Below are 22514 nucleotides of genomic sequence, written 5' to 3'. Positions count from 1 at the left end.
CCTTGTGTCCCACACGGTCTTTGATTGCCCCCGTCCACGGGATTGTCGATTTCCTCACTTGTGTCTTCTGTTAGACTGTGAGCTCCTAGTGGGCAGAGACTGTGTCACGTCTGTGCTCTCAGCCCCTGGCACACAGTATTGATGTCAGTGGACTTATGTCATTTGACTGCCAGCCCTATCTGCACAGATGAGAAGGACAGATCCTCTGCCTACTGTTACCATGTGAGTATTGCATGCCTCAAATTATAAAGTTCTGGTATTTGCATACGTGTTGTTCAGTTCTCTACAGTAGTAACGTACATCATGGAACCAAAAGGCGTCATGAAATGAGAATCCTTTCTGATGAACCGACCGTTCAGACATCCTCCCCATTGGACCCTCGCATCTGTTGCTGTCTATGGTTTTGGCAGGTGGATTGTCTTTCTGATGGTCCGGTGGCAATTGATTTGCAAATTGATTTCATTACATCAACGAAAGTGATTTTGGAGAACTTCACAAATGTCATGCAAAACCATGGACAGTAGGGATCTTGTTAAATGATGAGGAAAATACCGATAAGGATGATGATATAAGTGTTTCAGAAGATAATGATTTGTGGACCAAAGAGTTGAGCAGCCTAGGAAAAGCTGATGGAGTCCTCAGATATTTTTGTGAAAATTTCCTTTTTATGACAGGATAGGAGAGTCGAGCATGAAATGAAAGACAGACATCGTATTGTGCTAGCATATTGTTTCATCAGGAGAATCACAGGTCCTCAATCAACTTCGATGCAGTTGATTTTCATTCAGGAAACTAGCTCGTGCTTGCGATGATAAACCCAATGTTTTCCCTAACATCACATGAAGTGAAACTTGTTTTCATAATTTAAATTTATTTTCTCAAGAGAGTGCCTTTGTCAGATCTTTGTGTCGCTATTTGCTATCCTAAGTGAATTCATTTGAAGTGACCTCCCTCCACCAGTCATCCTTCACTAACAAGGACGTCAGCGGTGGCATGGAGGCAGAGCCAGCAGCACGCACGCAAGCTCCACAGATCCCATAAATACCCCGGAAATGGAGAAACATTTCAGATACTTTTGCCAAGAAAGCTTCTGAACCACAATCTAATAGATGCTGTGTCCAGTCCTTAGATTTATGACTCGGAATCTTAATGTGGATTCTCCTGATGACCGTTCCCAGAGGTCAGAGTGCCAAGAAGGCACAAAGTCTGTTACTGTCCTGTTTTAAAATCCGGAAAACGTGTAGTAGCTGAGTATCATGCTAGAGCTGGGGTTGACACTGGCTTGTCAACCAATGCAGCCTGCTGCCTGTTTCTAGAAGTAAAGTTTTATTGATATACAACCGTACTTTTTTGTTGATGTAGTCCATAGCTGCTTTCAGTAGATTTCTGTAGTAGTAGAGTTGAGTAGCTGTGACAGAGATCAAATGACCCACAAAGCCCAAAATCTTGACTACGTGGTCTTTTCCAGAAAAAGTTTTGCCAACCTTGATCCAGAGACAGATTTGGAGCAGAGATGTGCAGATGTCCTCTGAGTGTCTTTTTAAACCACCACTTTCTTTCTTTACATCAAAAGGTCGTGGAAAGAGTTTCAGTGTCAATAACGGCAGAGTGGCTTATAAGGGACTAACCCTCCCAGAGACAACAACTATATACAAACTCTGGACAAAACATTAAAAAACGATTCTGAAGGCACTGCCGAAAGTAGTCAGGGACTACAGAAGGGATGGCCACGGTGAGGCTCATGTTTTTTGTAGCTTTTCCCCAGAGGCCACTCTCCAGACCATGCAGCACAAGGTAGCCAGGACTCACACAGAAAGCCCTGGTTTTTAGCTTGTGGTATTTGAGGACAGAGTTTGATGCTGCTAGAGACGCTGGGGAAAAGGGGGCGCAAATCCCAGAAAAGATGGACCCAACAAGGAAGCGACCTCTAAAATCCGCTCATGAATTCCCCTCAAGCCTCCATTTGACCCCCAGTTGCAAATGCACAGGGGAGACGCTAAGGAACTGGACAGAAAAACGACAGCTAGAGTGGTGACGAGGCTGAGCAGAGATTCGGCCCCTGCTCGTCACAGGAGAAGCAGAGTCCGGAGGTGGAGTCCAGTCCTGCCTTATTGGAGAGGAGTGCCAGCACGACACCCTGGGCTTCCGCTGGAACCTCGGAAGGGCCGGGCATTGCAGGTGAGACCACGTCCCAGACCACAAGTAGGCCCAAGTAGGCCCTCCCTCGCCACGTGTAAAACCAACATCAGGGCGAGTGTCCGGTATTTTAACACTCTTCAGACGGGCTAATAGAAGCCAGATAGTTTAAATATGTTCAGAGACTTCAAGGAAAAGTAGTCTTACTGACTTAACTACACATGGGGACCCTCGCACAGAAAGGAAACTGAGGATCAGACCGACAGATATGCTGAAGCTGAAAAGCTGCAGTGCCTACGATAGAAACTCCCCTGCACAGGTGGCAAACAGGTTAGCCAGTCAGAACAGAGAAAGAGCAGGAAGTCCGAACACTGTCTCCATACTGCTGGGACAGATCCAGACAACCTGATTTGTGCAACTAGAGACCCAGCAGTGGTGAAGAGACAGGGGAAACAAGGAGAAGATCCTCCCAAGAAAATTTCCCAGATTTGGCGAAACACATCATCAACTCACAGATCCAGGAAGTTCCGGCAGACCTGTCAGTAGGAAGAAACCACAGAGACTGCTGAAAACCGGAGTCAAAGAGGGTCACCTCGAAAGCATCAGGACAGTAGACACACTGTGCGCAAGGAACAGCAGTGCGCGGGGGGCCCCGGCTTGTCACCAAGACAGCGGCGGCTGGAAGACAGTGGGACAAGGTATCTTGAAAGGGCTGAGAGCAGAAAGATGTCCGTCTGCCAGAATTCTCTGTCAAATATGAAGTCAAAGGAATGACCTTTGTAGACGAACAAGAGCAGAGAAGACTCAGCCGCAGCCCCAGAGAGTCTGTCTGGCCAGACGGACGCACCGCCGGGTGGCAACTCGTCCCCGTGAGAATGGCTGCCGGAAAGGGTAAAGAGGAAAGCCTGTCTTTTGTTTTCTTATTTACTGGCTATGAATGTAAACATCCTAACGTTGGATCGTATGGCTTCTAGTACATGTAGACTTTGAATATTTGACAGCACAGAGACCAATGGGATTTAAAAAATTAGACTCTTGCAAGGTCCTGATATTTTATGCGAGGTGGCGCATTTTAAACTCTTAAATAGACAGTGAGAAAAAAGCGTGTATTGTAGTCACAAGAGCAACCACTTAAAAATACAAGAAGGTGTGTGGGGCGCCCGGGTGGCTCGGTCGGTCGAGCATCCGACTTCGGCTCAGGTCACGATCCCACAGTTCGTGGGTTCGAGCCCTGCATCGGGCTCTGTGCTGACAGCTCGGAGCCCGGAGCCTGCTTGGGATTCTGTCTCCTTCTCTCTCTGCCCCTCCCCACTTGTGCTCTGTCTCTCAAAAAGAAATAAATGTAAAAAAAAAAAATTTTTTTTTTTTTTTTAAATACAAGAAGGTGTAGCTAAAAGGCTAGTGGGCAAATTAAGATGTTAAAATTGAGTGCTAAAAATAGTGAAAAAAAGAGGGGATGAAAGGAAAAACAGGATTGTGTTTTTAATGAAATAAATCTAAAACAAATAGCAAAATGGGAGACCTTCTAACCAGCACATAGTTCAAGCCTGGTTTTTGATGCAATCTGATAACGTCTGCCTTTTAAACAGAATATTCAGTTCCTTTACCTTTAATGTACTTACTGATGTAAGAAGATTACCTTCACTGTTAAAACATAGCTTGAAAATAAGAGAATGGAAAAGCCTATTCTGTGTAAATCATAAGCAAAAGGAAATTATTGTGGTTACATCGCCATCAACAAATACCAATGAAATAGACTTGGAGACAAGAGCGATTATCAGGAATAAAGAAGGGGTGTGATAAGAGGGATGTTAAAGAACTTTCCGTATTGATAGAAATATTTTATATCTTGCTTGGTGTTTGCATAGATGTATACATACACATTGGTCGTTTTATCAAAACTTAAGATCTTTTATCTAAGTTAAGATCTTTGCATTTCTCTACATGAATTTTACCCTTACAAATTTAAAAAGAAAACCAAAAACCCAACAACTTTATAAAGGTTGTTGCCAGTATCATACATCAAAAGTGAAAGCTAAGGGACACCTGGGTGGCTCAGTCAGTTGAGCGTCCAACTTCGGTTCAGGTCATGATCCCACAGTTCGTGGGTTCGAGCCCTGAGTTGGGCTCTTGTGCTGATGGCTCAGAGCTTGGAGCCTGCTTCGGACTCTGTGTCTTCCTGTCTCTCTGCCCCTCCCTGGCTCGCTTTGTCTGTGTCTCTCAAAAATAAATGAACATTAAAAAAATGTTTTTTCTCTTAAAAACGAAAGCTAAAATTATATATCCGATAAGGGGTTAATACCCAAAATATTTAAAGAGCTTAACACAGTTCAGCATCCAGAAAACAGCAACAGATAATCTGATTTTAAAATGGGCAGAGGAACTGAATAGACATTTTTCCAAAGAAGACACACAGGTGCTCAACAGACAGAAAGATGCTCGACATCACCAGTCACCAGGGAAACACAAAACCACGAAGAGATATCATCTCACAGCTGTCAGAATGGCTAGTCTCTAAAAACACAAGAAACAACAAGTGCTGGTGAGGATGTGGAGAAAAAGGAGCCCTCGTGCCCTGTTGGTGGGAATGCAAACTGGTGCAGCCACTGTGGAAAACAGGGTGGGGCTTCGTCAAACAGTAAAACTAGAACCACCGTATGATCCGGTAGTTCCACTACTGAGTGTTTAACCAAAGAAAGTGAAAGCATTAATTCAAAGAGCTATATGTACCCCTTGTTTATGGCAGCGTTATTTACAGTAGCCAAGATATGGAAGCAACCTATGTGTCCGTTGATAGACAAACAGATACAGAGATGTGTGTGTGTGTACACACACATAACAATAGAATATTTCTCAGCCATTAAAAAAAATGAGATCTTGCCGTCTGCAACAATATGGACGGAGCTAGAGAGTATGATGCTAAGGAAATAAGTCAGAGAAAGACAAATACCATATGATTTCACTTATATGTGGAATCTAAAAAAAAAAAGCAGAAACAGATCCATAAATACAGAGAACAAACTGGTGATTGCGGGAGAGAAGCAGGGTGGGGAGGTGGGCAAAATGGGTGAAGGGGAGCGGAATGAAGAAGTCACGAGGAGGGCAGGAGCGGCAGGAAAAGTCGGTCAGTGGTGCTGTAATTGCAGTGACAGACTGGCAGCCGTCCTGACCAGGGGCACAGCACGACGCATAAACTTGTCAGGTCCCCTGCCGCACACCTGGAACTAGCAGAACGTTGTGCGTCCGCTGTGTGTGACAGCAGCGGACGGATGACCGAATGCACAAAGGGAAGAAGGGACTGGAAAGGGAAGCTAACACGTCACCCGCTGTGCTGCCTCACCCCGTGGAAGCCAGTCCACGGTCTTTTCCGTCCGGTAACGTAGCTTCCTGCTCCGTAGTGCTTTCTTCCTTACCAGCTTTTGTTATTTTCTCGCGCAAACGGAACCTGTTTGTTTAGAAGTCGTCAGGGTTTCACCCCGGAGGCAGAGATCTTTCTCCCAAAGCGTAGTAACACTTCATACGTACGGCTGTGCCGTCTGGCGCTCAGCTGGTCGCGTCACCTCATCCTGAAACCGTTCCCGATTCACTCGCTCCCCGATTCGTGCTCACCGACAGCCTGCCAGGCACAGGCTCCAGAGATGAGATGGCACACTGAGCAGACATGCTCTTCCCTCACAGAGCTTGCAGTCAGAGTTTCACTTTCTCGTACGAAACTCGAATTAACTTAAAAGTTTAGAAGCCAAGGGGGCGCCTGGGTGGCGCAGTCGGTTAAGCGTCCGACTTCAGCCAGGTCACGATCTCGCGGTCCGTGAGTTCGAGCCCCGCGTCAGGCTCTGGGTTGATGGCTCGGAGCCTGGAGCCTGTTTCCGATTCTGTGTCTCCCTCTCTCTCTGACCCTCCCCCGTTCATGCTCTGTCTCTCTCTGTCCCAAAAATAAATAAAAAAAAAAAAAAAAAAAAAACGTTGAAAAAAAAGTTTAGAAGCCAAGGGTTAAGCTCATTGGAAAAGAAGTTGCAAAATCTGTAATTCTGCACGTGAGTTGTACCGTGTGCCAGATACTCAGCTGTGACGACGGCTCCCACCTGTATTTGGGGGTGAGCCACCAGAACAGAGAACAGTGGTATCGCGTCAGCCGTAGGTGGGCTCAGCTTTCAAAGTCGGGGTCTACAGCGAAGATCGGCTGTAGGTAAACGTCACGTCCGCTGAGCAAGATGCCCAGCAAGCAGCGTCCCGTGTTCCACTTTCCGTCTCTCGCGCTCCTCGGGAGAGGTGGCTGCTGAGGGGGCCCTGCGGTTGTCCGGGCCGGGGGCCGGGGGTGCGAGGGGTGGGGAGGGGCCGCGCGGGACAGTGAGATCCACGTAAACGGAATGAGATTTGCGCCCGCGTTTGGGAACTGCCACGTGCGCAGAGAGATCAGACAAGCAAGCTACAGAGTCCCCCGAGTAGCGAATGCAAACGCGGACGCGTTTCTGTAGTACGATCAGCATTTAGATTACAGGGTTATCTTTACGACACCCAAACGCAGCCCCTTCTCTGGAGAACGATTCACGGCATTATTTTTATCTCCGTGATAGTTTTGCAAGCCAAAGTGTAAAGGACTATTGAACAAATGAATTCGGGGATTATAACACGGAGTTCAATTAAGAAGCCTTTTTAGCTGAAACAGTTGTTTATAGCACCATATTTAATTCCTATAAAACTGTATTCTAAACCATCTTCTGAGAGACATTCAGCGTTACGTTAAAGGTTTTTTGCCTTTGGTAATTACCGGTTCATCTGCTCTAACGCATCACGTCATCTTCTTTGGCTTGAGAGAAAGATTACCTTTTGTGCAGGGATAATGGGCCTAAAAGTCAAATAAAAAACATCTTTAACCCGCTTTCCCAATTTTGTTGTTTCTTCCCCCCCTTCTCCGCAGTTTCGTGCCTTAGCACCCATGTACTACCGAGGGTCGGCTGCAGCTATAATTGTTTATGATATCACAAAAGAAGTAAGACTTTCCATTTTCCTTAGACTGTTCCGAAACCCCTGTTTTGGCTGCTTAGCCCTCCAGCCGCTTTCCTTTCTTGTGTTCCAGGAGACATTTTCAACATTAAAGAACTGGGTGAGGGAGCTCCGGCAGCATGGCCCGCCCAATATTGTGGTTGCCATAGCAGGAAATAAGTGTGATCTTATCGACGTCAGGTAAGTTATTAGAACGGGAGATTACGGTGCTGATTATGTGTTCCTTTTCTTCCTGAGCAATATCCAATATAAGAATCTTGCTTTTATTTTATCTCTGACATTGAAAAATTCCTTTTGGTTCAGTTGAAGTCCTGAAGTTTCCAACAAAAATTAAGAGTTCAGACATTTGGGGGTGATTAGATTACAGAGAGAGAGACGGGTGTGTGCTTTATTTAAGCACTGGTGACATCATACTTGACGTTGTCTGAGGTTAGTCTAGCCCCCACCCCGTTCCCATGACATAGGGTACTTGAATAGGGGAAAACATGTATACCTTAAGGAAGGCGCATTTATTGGCAATTTCTCTGGACCACTTCCGCGATTCCCAAAGCGAGGACTTTCCTTTGGGGGGTGGGGGGAGGGAAACCCCCCCTTGCCATTCTGTGACCGTTCTATCAGATAGCTGGATTGCTCGTACTGCTGGGTTCTGTTTTGTTTTGTTCTGTGGAACCATGTAAGTGGTGTAATCGGGAGGACCATGTTTTCAGGGCTCAGTCGCTAGCCGCTCATGACATCCTTTGTCATCACAAATCTGGTTAATTACCGGGTAATTGTTGCCTTCCAGAGAAGTCATGGAGAGAGACGCTAAGGACTACGCCGACTCCATCCACGCGATTTTTGTGGAGACCAGCGCGAAAAACGCAATAAACATAAATGAACTCTTTATAGAAATTAGTGAGTATCTCTGTGCCTTATGGGTTTCCTCTGTGCAGAGCAACCTAATACAGAATTACATGGCTGGGGAGAATTCCCTCCGTACATAGAATAGTCTGGTCTCTGACATTGTTCTCAGTGGCACGAGATTGGAGAATGTAAGTGGCGGCTGGGTTTCAGCTCGTGTTCTCATTGCTGGAGAGCCCCTGCCTGATGACTGCGACCCCTCTCAAAAGAATGTTGCTGCCGAATAAATAATGCTCAGGGCCTTGAGGTCCTGGAAGCTGTCGTCCTGCGCTCTGTCTCTCTAAATGTGTTTCAATTAGCCATCCAGAGTCATCGACGATGAACAAAACAATAAAGGGAAGTGAAATTCAAGTGTGATTCCACTGTAAGAAAACCCTCAAAAATTAATACCAGGAGAGTAAAAAGTAAGACCTCCCCTTCCCATCCCTCCCCCTTCCCTTTCCAGAAGTGTTAATATGATGCTGCTAGATGGAAGGAGGCTGCCGCATACCTTGGGGACCCTCTACAGATTGTATCTATGTTTATTCATTTCATTCAAATTCATCAAAATATTTATTGAGAACCGTTCCTGGCTCAGGGGAGACGGCGGTGAACAAGACAGGCGTGGCCCTGCTCTCCTGAAGCGCACTTTCTGCTTCGACAGGCAGGCAGCGAGCACAGATATGAGTAAGATCCCTCCCGGTGATCTGCAGTGATGGGAAACGGTAGTGTGGGATGAAGGGAAGGCGTGTCCGCTGGTGGTCAGGGAGGGCCTCCCCGAGGAGGTGAGACTGGACGGGTCAAGCTCTGCAGGGACCTGGGGTTCGCGTTAGCCGGACGCGTCAGACTTGCAGGTGACCAGGAGAAGGCTGACAGGGCACGGTGAACTTGTCCAGATCCGTCGACGGTGTGAGGTCAGAGGTCACTGAGGCCGGAAGGGCACTTGGCCGTCGTGTAGAGGAGGGAGCGGGGAGTGCAGCACCCAGCACGGCCAGGCAGGGACGGGCCCCCAGCCCTGGGACGCGGAAGCCGCAGACAGCCCCCGCGACCCCGACAGCTGGCGTGTGGGGCCCCGCACCAGCAGGTGGGGTCACACTGGCATGTAGGCCCCTGGTTGCCCAGTTGCTGGGGTGGTTTTTATCTTTATTCTTCGATGGTTTTAGTTGGTTCAGGGTCTGGATTTTATGTGAGTATTGCCGAGGCCATCTGCCACCACAGAGGGCCACTGGCCCGCCGATCTCCAGCCCCACATCCAGTCCCTTCACTTCAGCGTTTGAAGTCACGACGTGTAGTGCCTTCCTGGACTGTAAATAGCAGTTACCCAAATACACACTTGAAAGGCAACATGAGGCCAGTCAGGAATTTTTCAGTTCAAGCGGAAACATCCAAGAGTGTGCTGGAGTGAGCGTGCCAGAATCGTTGCCATTTTTTTGGCGTGTTCTTCAGCAGTATTAAAAACAAAGGTAGTGAATGATGCCAACAGTGACAACTCTTAAATAAAAACTGGCACGTACGTGCTCGTTTTCACTGTGAAAAATAAAAAAATCTATGTTCCCAAAGATCAGAAAAATTTAGAGAGACGTAAATTGAGTTTATTGTTTACCGGGTGTAGTAAAACGCATCAGCGCAGTGCCTGGCGTGCGGACTTTTTATTGAAGCAGAACACGCGTCCAGGAGGGCGCTTAGAATTACGGAGCTCAAGGAATTTTCACAGAGTGAGTATTCTCCTGTAATCAGGACTGAGATCAAGACCCGCCAGCACCCCAGGAGCTCCCGCGTGCCCTTCCTGTCCTTCCTGTCCCCACCCAGGGAACCGCTGTCCTGACCGCTAGCTCTTCAGATTGGTTTTGCCTACTTTTGTACTTTTTTTTTTTTTTTTAAAACCTACCGTATTTACTCTTTTGCGTCTGGCTTCTTGAGTTCTACGTTGCATTTGTCAGATCCACCCGAATCATCGCCGGACTCGCTCTCGTTACCGTAGAATGTGTGCGTGTGCGTGTGGAGAAGGGGGTGACATCCACGGTGTAGTCACCCGTTCTGTTGATGGGGGTTTGAGGAGATGTTTGCAGCTCAGAGCTATTGCCGGTGGTAGTGTGAGCGTTCCGCTCCGTGTCCAGGGTGCACCCTCTGTGCACGCTTGTTTGTCGGGTCTGTTTAGACCCAGAAGAACGATCGCTGAGTCGCGGGGTGTGCAGGTGCCCATAGGAATTTGCTGCCAGACGGTCTCCGAAGCGGTTACACCAGCGGACACTCGGGCTGGTGGCCGCATCCGCTCTGTGGGTCTTGATCTGCAGTTACGACCTGCAGTTGATGACGTTGAGCCCCTTTCTCCATATTTATTTACATGTATGTGAACAGATCTGGATATCCTCTTTTGTGAACCTTTGCCCGTTTTCCTGTTGGGCTACCTGCCTTTTTCTTAACTATGTTTATCACTTATTTTGGATACGAGGCTGTCGTTGATCACGTGTACTGGTGGCTTGACTTTCATTTGTGAAGCGAATGTTTTGGTGAGCTGGGGTTTTTAATATAATATGTTAATATGTAATATATTAGTAATACCTTATATTGTTATATGTGATTATACCTAATATAATATATTATATTATAAACCTTCACATAATCCGGTTTATCCTTATTTCCCTTTACGGTTAGCACTTTCTGGCTCCTACTTAAGAGATCGTGGTCTGTTCCGAGGTCATGAAGATGTTCTCCTCCACTTTCTTCTAAGACTGTTTCAGAGGTGGCAGCACCAGCTGCATTTCCACGATCCGTTTATTGGAAACGTGTAACAAGAAGCTTCAGTAAAGCTTGTAAATAAATTTGCAGTTTATTCACAGCCGTGTCTACAGGCATCTGAATAGTCGCTGTAGGACGCTCTGGGGGACACTTTCCAGCGTAGACACCATGTCATGTATTATCCACCTGAATTTGCGGGCCGCTCGGCCTGCTGGAGGCTCCAGGCTTGGCGACCAAGGCCCTGAGAGCGGCGGGTTCCACCTCAGCCTCGTTCGTGCAGAAAGATGCACGTATCCATTCATTCCATGCTTTCAAAATACCTCCGTTCCCGGTAGTGTGCTCAATAGACCCCAGAAACAAAGATGGAGAGACAGGACCTTTTACCTCGCACAGCGTAGGGTCTGATTCAAGGAACATAGTTCCGTAAGCAAATAAGTAACGTGCTTCTGGCTCCTGACTGACTTTAGGGTCGGAGGTGTTGGAGAGAGCTGGGAAGCGGGAGGGCCTCAGGAAGGCCTCCGTGCACGGACGCAACTCTTGCGTTCCCGTCTGGGTGGGTGGATGGCGATTTAACGTTGCTCCTGAAATTGACATTATGCTTCACGGAGCAGTAAAGTGAAACCTGTTCATTCTCATGCGTTGTTGGTAGGAGGATAAAGTGGCACAGCCTCTTCAGAGAGCAATTTGGTGGCATCTGTCCAAATTTAAAGTGCACGTCCTTCTTGCATTTGTGCTAGATAGACACTGGGAATGTGGTGTAGGTGTCAGATGAATACCCAGGGGCAGAATAGCGTGACCCGGTTCTTCCCCTCCTGTTAATTTATCTTCCGCGTCGGTTCACAGAGATATTCTTTACACTGTTGTTAATACCATCACAGTGTTGGAAACAAACTAAATATCCATCGACAGGGGAGCGGTTAAATAAATTCCGGTGCCTCCATGCAGTGCAGTAGCTTGGAGCCATGAAAAACCGTGGTGTGCTAGAACAGCCCCCAGAATACGTTCAGCGGAAGCAGCAACGTGGACGACCGCGCACGTGGCTGCCCCTCTCGGGGCCGAAGGAGGGGGACAGCCAGAGGTGTGGGTGCATACCTGTCTGTGGACGGGTGGCTCTGCCCCGAGGCAGAGGGACAGCATGTTCTGATGGTGGAATTTTGTGTACCGGGGTGCGTACGTTCCCTGCTTATTAAAACGTTTGTCAACATGTAATTTCTTTCTGATTAAAAACGGTTTTGCTAAATGCAACGTTGATATCCTCGTGTGGACCCCTGCACAGAAACAGGACATGAGTGGAAGAACCGCGGTCATCTGATAAAAGTCTGAACCTTAGTTAGTTAGTTAGATGTGCCAGCATGGGATTCTTCATCGTCACAAGTGGTCCGTGGGAATGGGAGATGTTAGCACACCCCGGGTGAAGGACGTGCGACAGCTGTCTACGATTATCTTTGCAGCTTTTCTATAAATCGAAAATTGAAAATCTGTGAAATCCTTTTTACTCTAGTGAAACCTGTCAAGCTGCATGTGCACAATCGTTGCGTCTGGGAACCAACCGATTGGAAAATTAAAGCTTGTTCCCTTCCCTCCTCTCCTCTCTGTCTAGGTCGAAGAATTCCGTCCGCCGACGCCAGCCCACCATCTGGCGGGAAGGGCTTCAAGCTCCGGAGACAGCCTTCCGAGCCGCAGCGAAGCTGCTGCTGACCGAACCTCGGCCTCCGGACTGGGTGATGATGAAGTAGGTGGTCCAGAGAGTTAACAGGAGGGCTGGGGGCCCTGCTGGCAGGTTTCGCCTCGCCGGTTTAGGGTCTTCTTCGTGCAAAAAGGATTCAGAGAAATTGGCCAGTTCCGCTTCCTCTTTGGAGACTGCAGCAGTACCATTTCAGTCTGCGGACCTCCATCCCGTAGAGTCTGCTGTGCAAAGGAAGGGACTGTATCACTTGACCTTGCGGAAAAGGAACATGTAATTGTATGGATGGCAGGATCGAACTGTTGAGTAGTTTTGTAATCAAGGTTTTATGTAACATTTGTAAAGGGAAAATTAGCACTTTTGTGGTTCTCGAGGGAAAAAAGACCTTGTGGAGATTGTAATTTCCTTGGCGTCCCGTTACCGCCGCTACGGGGAGTCGTAGCGTTTAAGATGTGGTAGGTGACGGTAAGCGGAGGGATGGCAATTATCATATGAAGCTAGATAGAGTGGGTTATTTATAGGCCCGATGGAAATGACTCCATCCCCCCCCCCCCCCCCATCTCAAAAGCACTTTTCCTTGAAGACTTTAGCCCATGACGCATCCAGCAAATCAATACAGTCCCAACAGGTGCACGGCTCACCCGAGGCTGGCATTCCGGCCTTGTCCCGTATGTGTCACAAAATACATTACTGGCACCTTTTTAAATACGCTCTCGCGATCAAGGTGGCGGTGGCGGAGGAGAAGGTGCCTGGAATGAACCAAACTGCGTACGTTGGAACTGACTAGCGGTGGTTTTAAAAAGAGGAAGAAGAGAGAGCGCAAAGCGGTGTAAACGGTGGGGAAGCCAGTTCTCTGTTGCTCAGCATATGTAAAGTTGTAGTCTATATTTATGAGACCGTTGCTTAAAGATTATAAATTATGTAAATACATGAATAAACTCTATGTTTCCTCCAGCACTCCATTTAATCTTGCACCCCGTGTCTTCGTGTGCCCGCCCACTTTTCAGCCCGTCCACAGGAGACTCTGAAGCACGTTCGTGTCGTGCGAGGGCACAGAGCGCTTGGCTCTCAGCCTTTAAAGATGTCTCTGCCTCACCTTCCACGCACCCCTCCCTTCCACACCCCATCCGGAAATCACAATAAAGACATATGCCACTCTGACAAGCCTGACTAGCCCTTCCTAGCCTGGGGGTAAAAGATTAAGCTCCACGATCCCGTCATTTCACCTGGTCTGGGCGATCAGTTTCTCGTAGCATTTACAGCGACCCCAGACAAGTGTTTTAAGGGAGCTTTCCTTGTTAACAATCCAGCTTATCTTTCTGTTTCCTTTATTCCCCTGCCTCTGTTAGTGGTTAACACTCTTTCCCTCAGGGAGCCTAATGAGGTTTTTAATATAATCTAAAAATAAAGCACTGAAGTGAAGTTGGTGACAATTTGCTCCTGGTCTAATTTGGCACCCTTCCAACCTGAGTATTGTAAGGGAAGGAAATTTACAAGATTAAATAGGAAATGAAACAGCTTGAATTTCAAACTAAATTGTGTTTTCAGAGCTATCCTTAAACTGAACAGTTGAAACTTTTAAAAATAATTGTTATTTCCCTGTGCTCCCCCCCACTTGATAGGGGTAGATCTTAATGGGAAAATTATAACACAGATTAAGTAAAAAACGATTCCCTCTTCCCTGGTGAATATCTTAAGCATTTGAAATTATTTATTCTCTTCCTGAAATCATATGGAAGGAATGTGGCTAGGGAAAATTCTAACGTTGTGTTTAAAATACGTGTGGACTCTGCCTTCCCAGTCTCTTGCTGCCTTCCCACCGTGCAGTTAGCTCTGAGAGAAAAACACACGGTTCTAAGCGTGGGCTCCTAACACCTGAAGTGGGCGGGCAGGGGACGGTGAACTTTATTTCCCATATATCCAGATGGGGCAGGACATCTGGCCCACGCCCTGGTATGTCCCTGACATCCCCGCTGCTGGGCCTCTCTCTCCGCGAAGGCCAACAAAATAGAAACAAAGGTTGCTTGACTCCTAACTTTGAGGCGATGCACGCGTGGCCCTTTTTTGGCTTGTTCCGCCAAAGGATGCTGCAAGTCTGTGACCTGCACATTTTTTTCCTCCAGACCTGTCGGTGATTTCACGGTGCCTGGGTGCGCAGGGGAAGGCGGTCCCGTGCCTCTTACCGGCGAGGCGCTGGGAGGCGCCCCTCCCTGTTGTGCCCTTGGCTGCATGCGGCCCAAAGAGGGCCAGCTTCTCAGCCCCCCACAGCTGCTTTCTCTTCATGACTTCTCATGCGCCTCCCCGTTGTCGAGGGCATTTCTGTCGGGTTGCAGCCACGCGTTTTATCCAGAGAATGGATGATGTGGGGTGCCCAAGTGGCTCAGTCAGTTAGGCTCCTGACTCTTGATTTCGGCTCGCGTCACGATCTCACAGTTCGTGGGTTCGAGCCCCGCGTCGGGCTTCATGCTGACAGTGCCTCCTTCCTTCCTCCTCGTTTCCATCAGACCGTCTCGGGAAGGGACGAGACCCTGCTCCTCCCGTGGTTGTCACCTTCCTGCTCAGCAGCAGATTCTTATCTGAGATCCGTGTGGTCTATACCCCATGAAAACGGGGGAAATGTTTCCATTTGTTTTGTTTGCTTGTGTGATACAAAAGAGGAATGTTAGGGGCAGAAGCGGTGTTTTGTTTTGAACACACTTTGGATTAACGACCTGACCAAGCAATGATCTGATACACATTTGGTACGTTCTCTGTTGTTCTGTCTTAGGAGGAAAAAAACTAGATTTCAAAGGAATTGAGACACAGCCCATCTCTAAAAATCTTCTTTTTGGTTCCCTTCTGACAAAGGGCCGTTTGAAAAAACTTTGGGGACTGGAAGGAGAAAAAGCACTAATTAGCTGCAAGTGTATATCGATTCCTCTCAGAGAAATTGAAATGAGCTCTTTTGCAGGTGTCCAGTCCCAGGAACCATCGGTCTCCAGAACTCTCCTTTCACACAAGTGTTTTTCTGATTCTATGATAACTAATTAGCCATCATTTGGTGATTAAAAGAACATAAAGTAAGAGTATGATTAAGTGTCCTTCATTTTAAACTCTCTGTAAGAAGTGATTAGGGAGAAGTACCTATTGGAAGCCCTTCTGGTTCCAAATGAAACCTCCATCACCTGCTTTTCAGCCGCAGGCAGCCCGAGTGCCACGCACAGCAACTGAAAGATTTAGTTCTTTTAAAACAACACACCTCCTTGTTGCCCATCTATGATTTTGTTTGAAGCGGACGCCTCCCGTATCTGGAGGATCGAGCCGTTTGTATTAGAGGCTTGACCTCCCCCCGGCCCCCCCTTTGCGTGGGCTGGTGCCCTTCTCGAGGTGATCGATTCTCATTATTTTTCAATATATTAAAAAGGCAAAGAAGACCACATTTAATCTGAGAACTTCTAAGTCTTGTATTTTCTTTTTTTCTGTTCTCAAGAAGGAAAACAGGTCTAGGAGACCTTCTAAATTAAACTCTGGGAGATAAAGTAACGCAAATGTCCTTTAGGTAGCTTGCATGGCTTTCCTGGAGATGTCAGACCGAAATATCTGTACTTTCACGGCACTGTGTTCAAACGGCCAGGTCGGATTCAGGTTACACGGCACTAATTGGCAAGTTAGCCTCAGAGCTCGGAAAGCCATTTGTTCATGGTCGTAGGCACCTGTTACCTTCTGCGGGTGAGATGCTAAAGATCTGTAAACTCTTGTAAGCGTTTTTTTCCCCTCGTTTGTTTCTGGTTGGGTTTGGTTTTTTTTCTTCTTTCCTTTTTTTTTCTTTTTTTTCCAGAGCACACTGAGAACATGCTTCATGGCCCCTTGGTCATATAAGATATAGGAGCCCGGTATGGGCCCTCACACATTCACGTCTTTGCAAGAACCGGTATGAGTACTGAGAGAAGCCTCTCCTTCTGGGGAAAAGTTACTGAAAGCCCTCGGATATCTACTAGGCACCTGCTTTAGAAGGTTGTGGTGGGGGGGGGGGGGGGGGGGGGTGGAGAGACAGCCCACAAACTCAGGCTGGCTCACTCCTCTTTTTTTTTTTTTTTTTTAATGTTTATTTATTTTTGAGAGAGAGAGACAGAGCGTGAGCAGAAGAGAGGGAGACACAGAATCCAAAGCACGTTCCAGGCTCCGAGCTGTCATCAAAGAGCCCGCGCGACGCGGGGCTCGAACCCACGAACCATGAGATCATGACCTGAGCCCAAGTCGGACGCTCAACCGATTGAGCCACCCAGGCGCCCCTGGCTCTCGGCTCTAAACCCTGTAGTCTGTAAATGTTCCTCCCACCTCCATAATGATACAAGTTAAAGGCAGCCATAAGCTAGATGGTGTGAGCTTGTGGGAAATCTCCCTCCTTTAAATGTGTTTCAAGGGGACTAGGAGCACGACTTGTGTTTGCTCTTTGACTTCAGGAGTCCCTCTACCTCTTAACGGTTCCAGTGTGTTTTAAAGGAAGCAATGGAAGGGACCTTTAAGGAGCCAGCTATTACTGTGTACCTGCCTTCAGTTAGCTTGGTACACCAAAAGTTCAATAGCGACGCAAGGTAATGTTTAGGAGACTTATTTTAACCCCTGTGGTGCTATTATAAAAAACAGTCCAAGCAACAGATTTATCCGAGAGCTACGCATTATACTGCGTAGTTTTAGAAAAGGGGCGTGGGGTGGAAATTCAGCTGAGGAGTGGAAGAAACGACCTCTGCCAGTTCTCCTGGACAGCAGAGTTACTTGTCTTGACTTCCAGGAATAGAAATCCAGGCAATTTGATGATCTGATTTGCAAAAAAACATGAACGGCATTCTGGGGGCATTCGTCCTGTTTTGTGTGCAAATGAAGGTCTCTAAAATATTAGAAGGGTGTTACATTTTTCAGGAGCCTCTACTTTTTCAATCTAAGAGAATGATAAGAGAGACCTCGTGCGATGAAGTTTCATTAGACGTAATGAAGAAAGTAAATAAATAAAACAGAATCCCCATATTTCTCCGTCTGTCCTTCAGAATTCTCTGAGTATATAGGAAAATGATTTACTTTCCAAATCTAGAAGGACTTCCAGTCAGCATAGATCAACTTTAATTTGATGGTCTGCGCCATCAGAAATAACTAATATCTGTGTTCTTCCCTTTTAGAGTGTAATCAATTACAGATGCTAGAATATTTTTGGCTTCAAAACGAAAGGGCTCTGAAGTTTAATAAAAAGCAAAATCTTAACCCTTCCATCTTCTCCTTTTATTGCATTGAATATTTTAGATGGTGAGATGAGGACGTGTCATCAGCGGACACTGGAATTAAAACCATGGAGTCTGAACACACTTAACAACAGCAACAGCGTCTATTGCTAGTTCGTTTTCAAATGTGTATGGTGCCCCGTACCTCATCCACATGCTTCATAAATGAAACAGACAAAATTCGGGGTGGCTTTCCATGCACGGGAACCCAAGGGCCCAGAATTCAGCTAATGAACGGGAAAGGTAGTAATGATTTTTTTGAAAAAGCCCTCTTTAACTGGCAGTCTTGAACTGCAGGTCTTCGTGTTCCCCTTAATCACGCAGCGGAAACAAAACACGCTGGTCTTCATGCCACTTCTTGATTCAGGAACTTGTCCTTGTTTCTGGAAGCGAATTGTTTAAGGCAGCAGTTTGAAGGAGCTCTGTCCAAACAGCATACTGTGCACAAGGCCGATCATCTTCACGCGGAACCGAAATTGTCCAGGAAACTCGCGCATCCTGTGTCGGGTTGTGGAAAAGCGGAGCCCGCCTCCTTCGCCAGGGCGAGTCCGAGCCCACCGGCTCCCCAGGCTGGCCGCGTGGCAGGCGGCACACCCACCCCCACTCTGGAACACTGTTGGGCGGGCATTTCGCTCTGGGGCCTCGTTCTAGTACCATTTGGGCTTGATCACGTTTCTCATCGAATTTGTGCTTGAACGGTCCGTTTTAGCCCCTGAAACATTTTGAAAACAAGGCTGAAGTTTGTGTGCCCCTGCTGACTTCGCATATGAGGTTATTACGCAGTTGATGGAACTTTGTGTTCGTGCGGGCCACGCACGTGATGTCGGGGTGCCTGGTCGATTGGGCGCGGGCGGTGGAGTTATCGGCAGGTGGCCAGTCAGAGCAACTGACGGGTGGCTCCACGTTTAAACCATTTGTTGTCTTGTGTAGACAGAGCTGTATTGCCCCGGAAAAGATTTTTCTTTTTTTACTCTCCTCCAGCTCAGTCTTTCCATCATTTCGCTTGATGAGTCATTCGCATAATTGTCAATCATGCCTCTGACCTTCTTAAGAATTGATGTCTTGCCTTCTCTGTGATCGAAACAGACTTCTTGCCTTACTTCTCTTCTTCTCACTTGACGGTGGGCTCTCCCTTAAGGACGCAGGGCACCGGCCGCCTCCTTAGTGCATGTGGCGCCCTTCCCGGGGCTGCCTGGCAGTGGGCTGCGCCCGCCACGTCCAGCGAGCGCTGGTGGAAATCGCGAAGGCTGGATAATTCTAGGTGAGGGGCTCCCATGCTTCCAGAGAGGGGACGGGCAGCACCGGCGGACGGTGGCAACACGACTGAGTGGCAGGATGGGGTTTAGAGTCGGTGATGAGATAGTTGGTCAGAACGCTGCGTAATTTGTGACAGGGCGTTTGGGAAAGCGTGTGGAAACACACGTCTAAAGTCTTGAAGAGAAACAGCTGTGGAGATGAGCCTCGACTTTTAAAAACGAACAAAAAAATAAACAAATAGAAGCTATGCTGTCGTACCAGCAACTCTCATTTCTCCTAAGAATGTCATGCCTTTTCAAGACCCGATGCAAGGAGTAAGATATTTGTGCCTTTCTATACTAGCATCTATTATGAAAACACACACACACACACACACACACACACACAATTAAGTTGCTTACAGCTTAGACTGCTTTGTAGCACTATAAACAGCCTGCATTTATAGCCGTGGCTTCACCGCATGACACATTGCTTGATTGCCCGTGATGGAATACTGTCGGGGGGATGGCCAAGCTCGTACGGACGTCGAAGACTTTATTTTTGCAGTGTATACCTTGGGCTGGACCTAAGTCTACATGTGAACCGTATGATGTCTGTATCGTTTGTAGACGCTGACAAAAGAAAACCAGATCTTTTGATTTTTTTCTTGTTGTTGTAAGATTTTTCTTTCTCTTCGTAACGCTGGTAGAAGGTAGTTTGCGAGCAGTGGTAGGTTTGGCATACTTTTATTGAACTGTATTGCTTTAGCTTGAGTATTCTGTAATCAACTTTTATAGCGCGTAACATGCTAAATCACTCCAAAGTTTGTTGCATTGTAAGAAGGGTGTAAACATTTTGTTAATAAAATGCTGTGTTTACAAATACGTGTATTTGCCTTTCAAATGGTTTGGTCTCTCTTTGTGGCAGTACTGAGCACGTGCCTTTCTTAGCCACATACCCTGAAACGGTTTGAAAACTCTTTTGGAAAAGTGCCCAGGCTTTGCCAGCCGCCGCCCCCCCCCCCCCAGCTGGTGAGCAGCAAGGCGGTTGTGTCACTGCTCCTGCCTCCCGGCCCCCTGCGGCGCCCTCTCCGTGCCCTTGCTCCTTGACCTTCCTCACTGAAGGTGGACGTGAGGCCGGGGCAGGGCTGCTGGGGCCACACTCGCATCTGCTAAGTGAGGAAGCGCTTCGCACCATCCCCCGTCCTCCGCGGGGTCTCATCCAAGGTGCCGTCCGTTCTGGCCTCGGCTGGAACCCTGGAGTCCCTCGGTGCCCTTCTTTGCCTACACGAGTGCAGCCCCACCTGCTCGTTCTCTTTTCCACGTCCCTTGCACAGAAGTACCTTTGTCCACCCGCTACGATTGTGTAGACCGCACTGACGGGTTCAGTGCGGGCACCAGAGAGGACTCTAGACGGACAGACCTGGGTTTGAGTCTCAGCCAGCCCCTTTCTAGGCTGTGGGGCCCTGGAGAAAGTTCTCAACCTCTCTGAGTTCCGTTCCCTTCATCTGTAAAACGGGAAGCTGATACTTGGGGACGATACCTACGGGGCTGGCGTTCAGCGCAGCATTAACAGAGAGTAAGCACTCTTCGTATAATCTGTTGTGTTTTTTTTTAAATATATTTGACCCTACAACTTTTTTTTAAATTGTTTATTTTTAAGAAAGAGAGCGTGGGGGAGGGACAGGGAGAAAGGGGGACAGAGGATCCGAAGTAGGCTCCGCACTGACAGCAGAGAGCCCGACGCGGGGCTCAAACTCACGAACCACCAGATCACGACCTCAGCCAAAGGCAGACGCTCGACCGACTGAGCCACCCGGGCCCCCCTAATTTGTTTTTAAAAGCTGTCTCCCTGGCCATCTTTATCTGATTCACTTTAAAAAACTATTTGTCATTAGCTTGTTGGTTTTTTTGCGTTTTGTTCTGAAGTAGAACATGTACAGAAAATGCCATAAATACTGGGGAAGCCTCGTTACATTTTCACAAAGGAGACACCCTCGTAACCACTGCTCAGATCGAAAAGCACATCATCCATAACCCAGAAGGCCCCGCGTGTGCCTCCTTCCAGTCGCTATCCTGTTTTCTAACATCGCAGGTCACTTTGGCCTGGTTTTGAACTTCATGCGCACACCTGCGGTTCCGGTCTGGCTTTCATTCAACACGGCGTGTACCGCTCACGTTTGTTCTCACAGCTGCATACTCTTCCGTCGTGTGAGTAAACTGCCGATCGATCCATTCTGCGCTCGCGGGTGCTGGATCGTTTCAGATGTTTGCCGTTCTGAGCGTTGCACAGCAAACGTCCTTACACATGTCTTTGGCGTCTTCTTAAAAAAAGAAGAAGAAAATTTTTAAAAAGTGAACCAAAAAATGGGAGGAAATATTGGCTACATATACAGAAGAATGGATTACTATCTTTAGTTTTCTAAGAGTGTCTATAAAGCAAAAAGAACGCCCCTCAAAAAAGGAAATGATCCACATTTGAAAACCCCAGACAGGTTCCATAGAAGAATTCCTAAGTCAACGAGGGTCGTGCTGCAACCTCGTTTATTACTTTTGGAGAAGAACGTAAACAAACTGTCACATACGAATTAGTGGGAAGTTGCCCAGTACACAGTTGAGTGAAAACAGCTATGCGTGTGGAGTCCGACTCTGTTTATATAAAACAACTTACACCCTTGCACATGCCTTCACGATACGTGCATGCTTTTAAAATGCACAGATGCGTCCTCCAAGCTGTTAGCAGGCACTGTCTCTGAGGAAAGAGGCTTGGATGACAAAGCCACCTTTTATTCTCTCTGTGCTTTATATACGCTCGCGTGCTTTTTACATTTCTTTGCTGGGTGTGCGTGTGTGGGTTTTTTCTTATTAAAACCAAGCAAAACTTCAGGAATTCCTGCACCCTATGGCTGTCTCTGATCCCGAATGAAAACGGGCTGAATAGATAGATGGAAGTGACCTGCGCCCTATGCTTCCTTTTTAAAACACACCTCTCCCCTTCGAACCCTCGTGCCCAGTAGGTGAGACTGCAATCAGGTGCTGCCGCTCCGGAAAGCAGGGTGGAGGTTCCTCAAAAAGTTACAAAGAGAACTACCCTGTGATCCAGTAATTGCACTCCTGGGTATTTACCCCAAAAATAACAAAAGCACTAATTCAAAGGGATACATGCCCCCTCCCCGTGTTTATTGCAGCATTGTTGGCAATAGCCAAATTATGGAAACAGCCCAGGTATCTTTCGACTGATGAATGGATAAAGAAGATGTGGTGTATATGTACAAGGGAACATTACTCAGCCATCAATAAGAATGAAATCTTGCCATTTGCAACCACATGGATGGAGCTGGAGAATATTATTCCGAGCAAAATGCCGGTCAGAGAAAGACAAATATATGATTTCCCTCACATGGAATTTAAGAAACGAACACAGGGGAAAACCGACAAACCAAGAAACAGACTTTTTTTTAAAAAGATCGTTTGTTTATTTATTTATTTACTTATTTATTTATTTACTTATTTACTTATTTTAGAGCAAGCACGAGCAGGGGAGAGGGGTGGAGGGAGAGCGAGAGAATCTCAAGCAGGGTCCAC

At 47.3% G+C, this 22514-nt stretch overlaps 1 protein-coding gene across 6 annotated transcripts in view; it reads left to right on the top strand.

The window, feature by feature from the left end:
- RAB22A (RAB22A, member RAS oncogene family) overlaps window positions 1–22514 on the top strand; it is a 64576-nt gene that overhangs the window by 37626 nt on the left and 4436 nt on the right. The window contains exons 4-8 of one of the 6 annotated variants that reach the window (XM_042930558.1): window positions 7055–7126; window positions 7214–7320; window positions 7925–8034; window positions 12359–12490; window positions 17717–19808. In XM_042930558.1, the coding sequence (XP_042786492.1) occupies window positions 7055–7126; window positions 7214–7320; window positions 7925–8034; window positions 12359–12456 (387 nt within the window). In that variant the 3' untranslated portion in view covers window positions 12457–12490; window positions 17717–19808. Of the gene's footprint in view, window positions 1–7054; window positions 7127–7213; window positions 7321–7924; window positions 8035–12358; window positions 13405–16259; window positions 16443–17716; window positions 19810–22514 lie in introns of those variants that run through there. The other 5 variants (XM_042930559.1, XM_042930563.1, XM_042930562.1 and 2 more) reach the window with 5 other exon arrangements.

This window comes from Panthera leo, chromosome A3 (assembly GCF_018350215.1).
Source record: "Panthera leo isolate Ple1 chromosome A3, P.leo_Ple1_pat1.1, whole genome shotgun sequence".
NCBI classification, from domain to species: domain Eukaryota; kingdom Metazoa; phylum Chordata; class Mammalia; order Carnivora; family Felidae; genus Panthera; species Panthera leo.
Note: the sequence above shows the minus strand (reverse complement) of the source record. Positions and strands in the feature narration are given on the sequence as shown.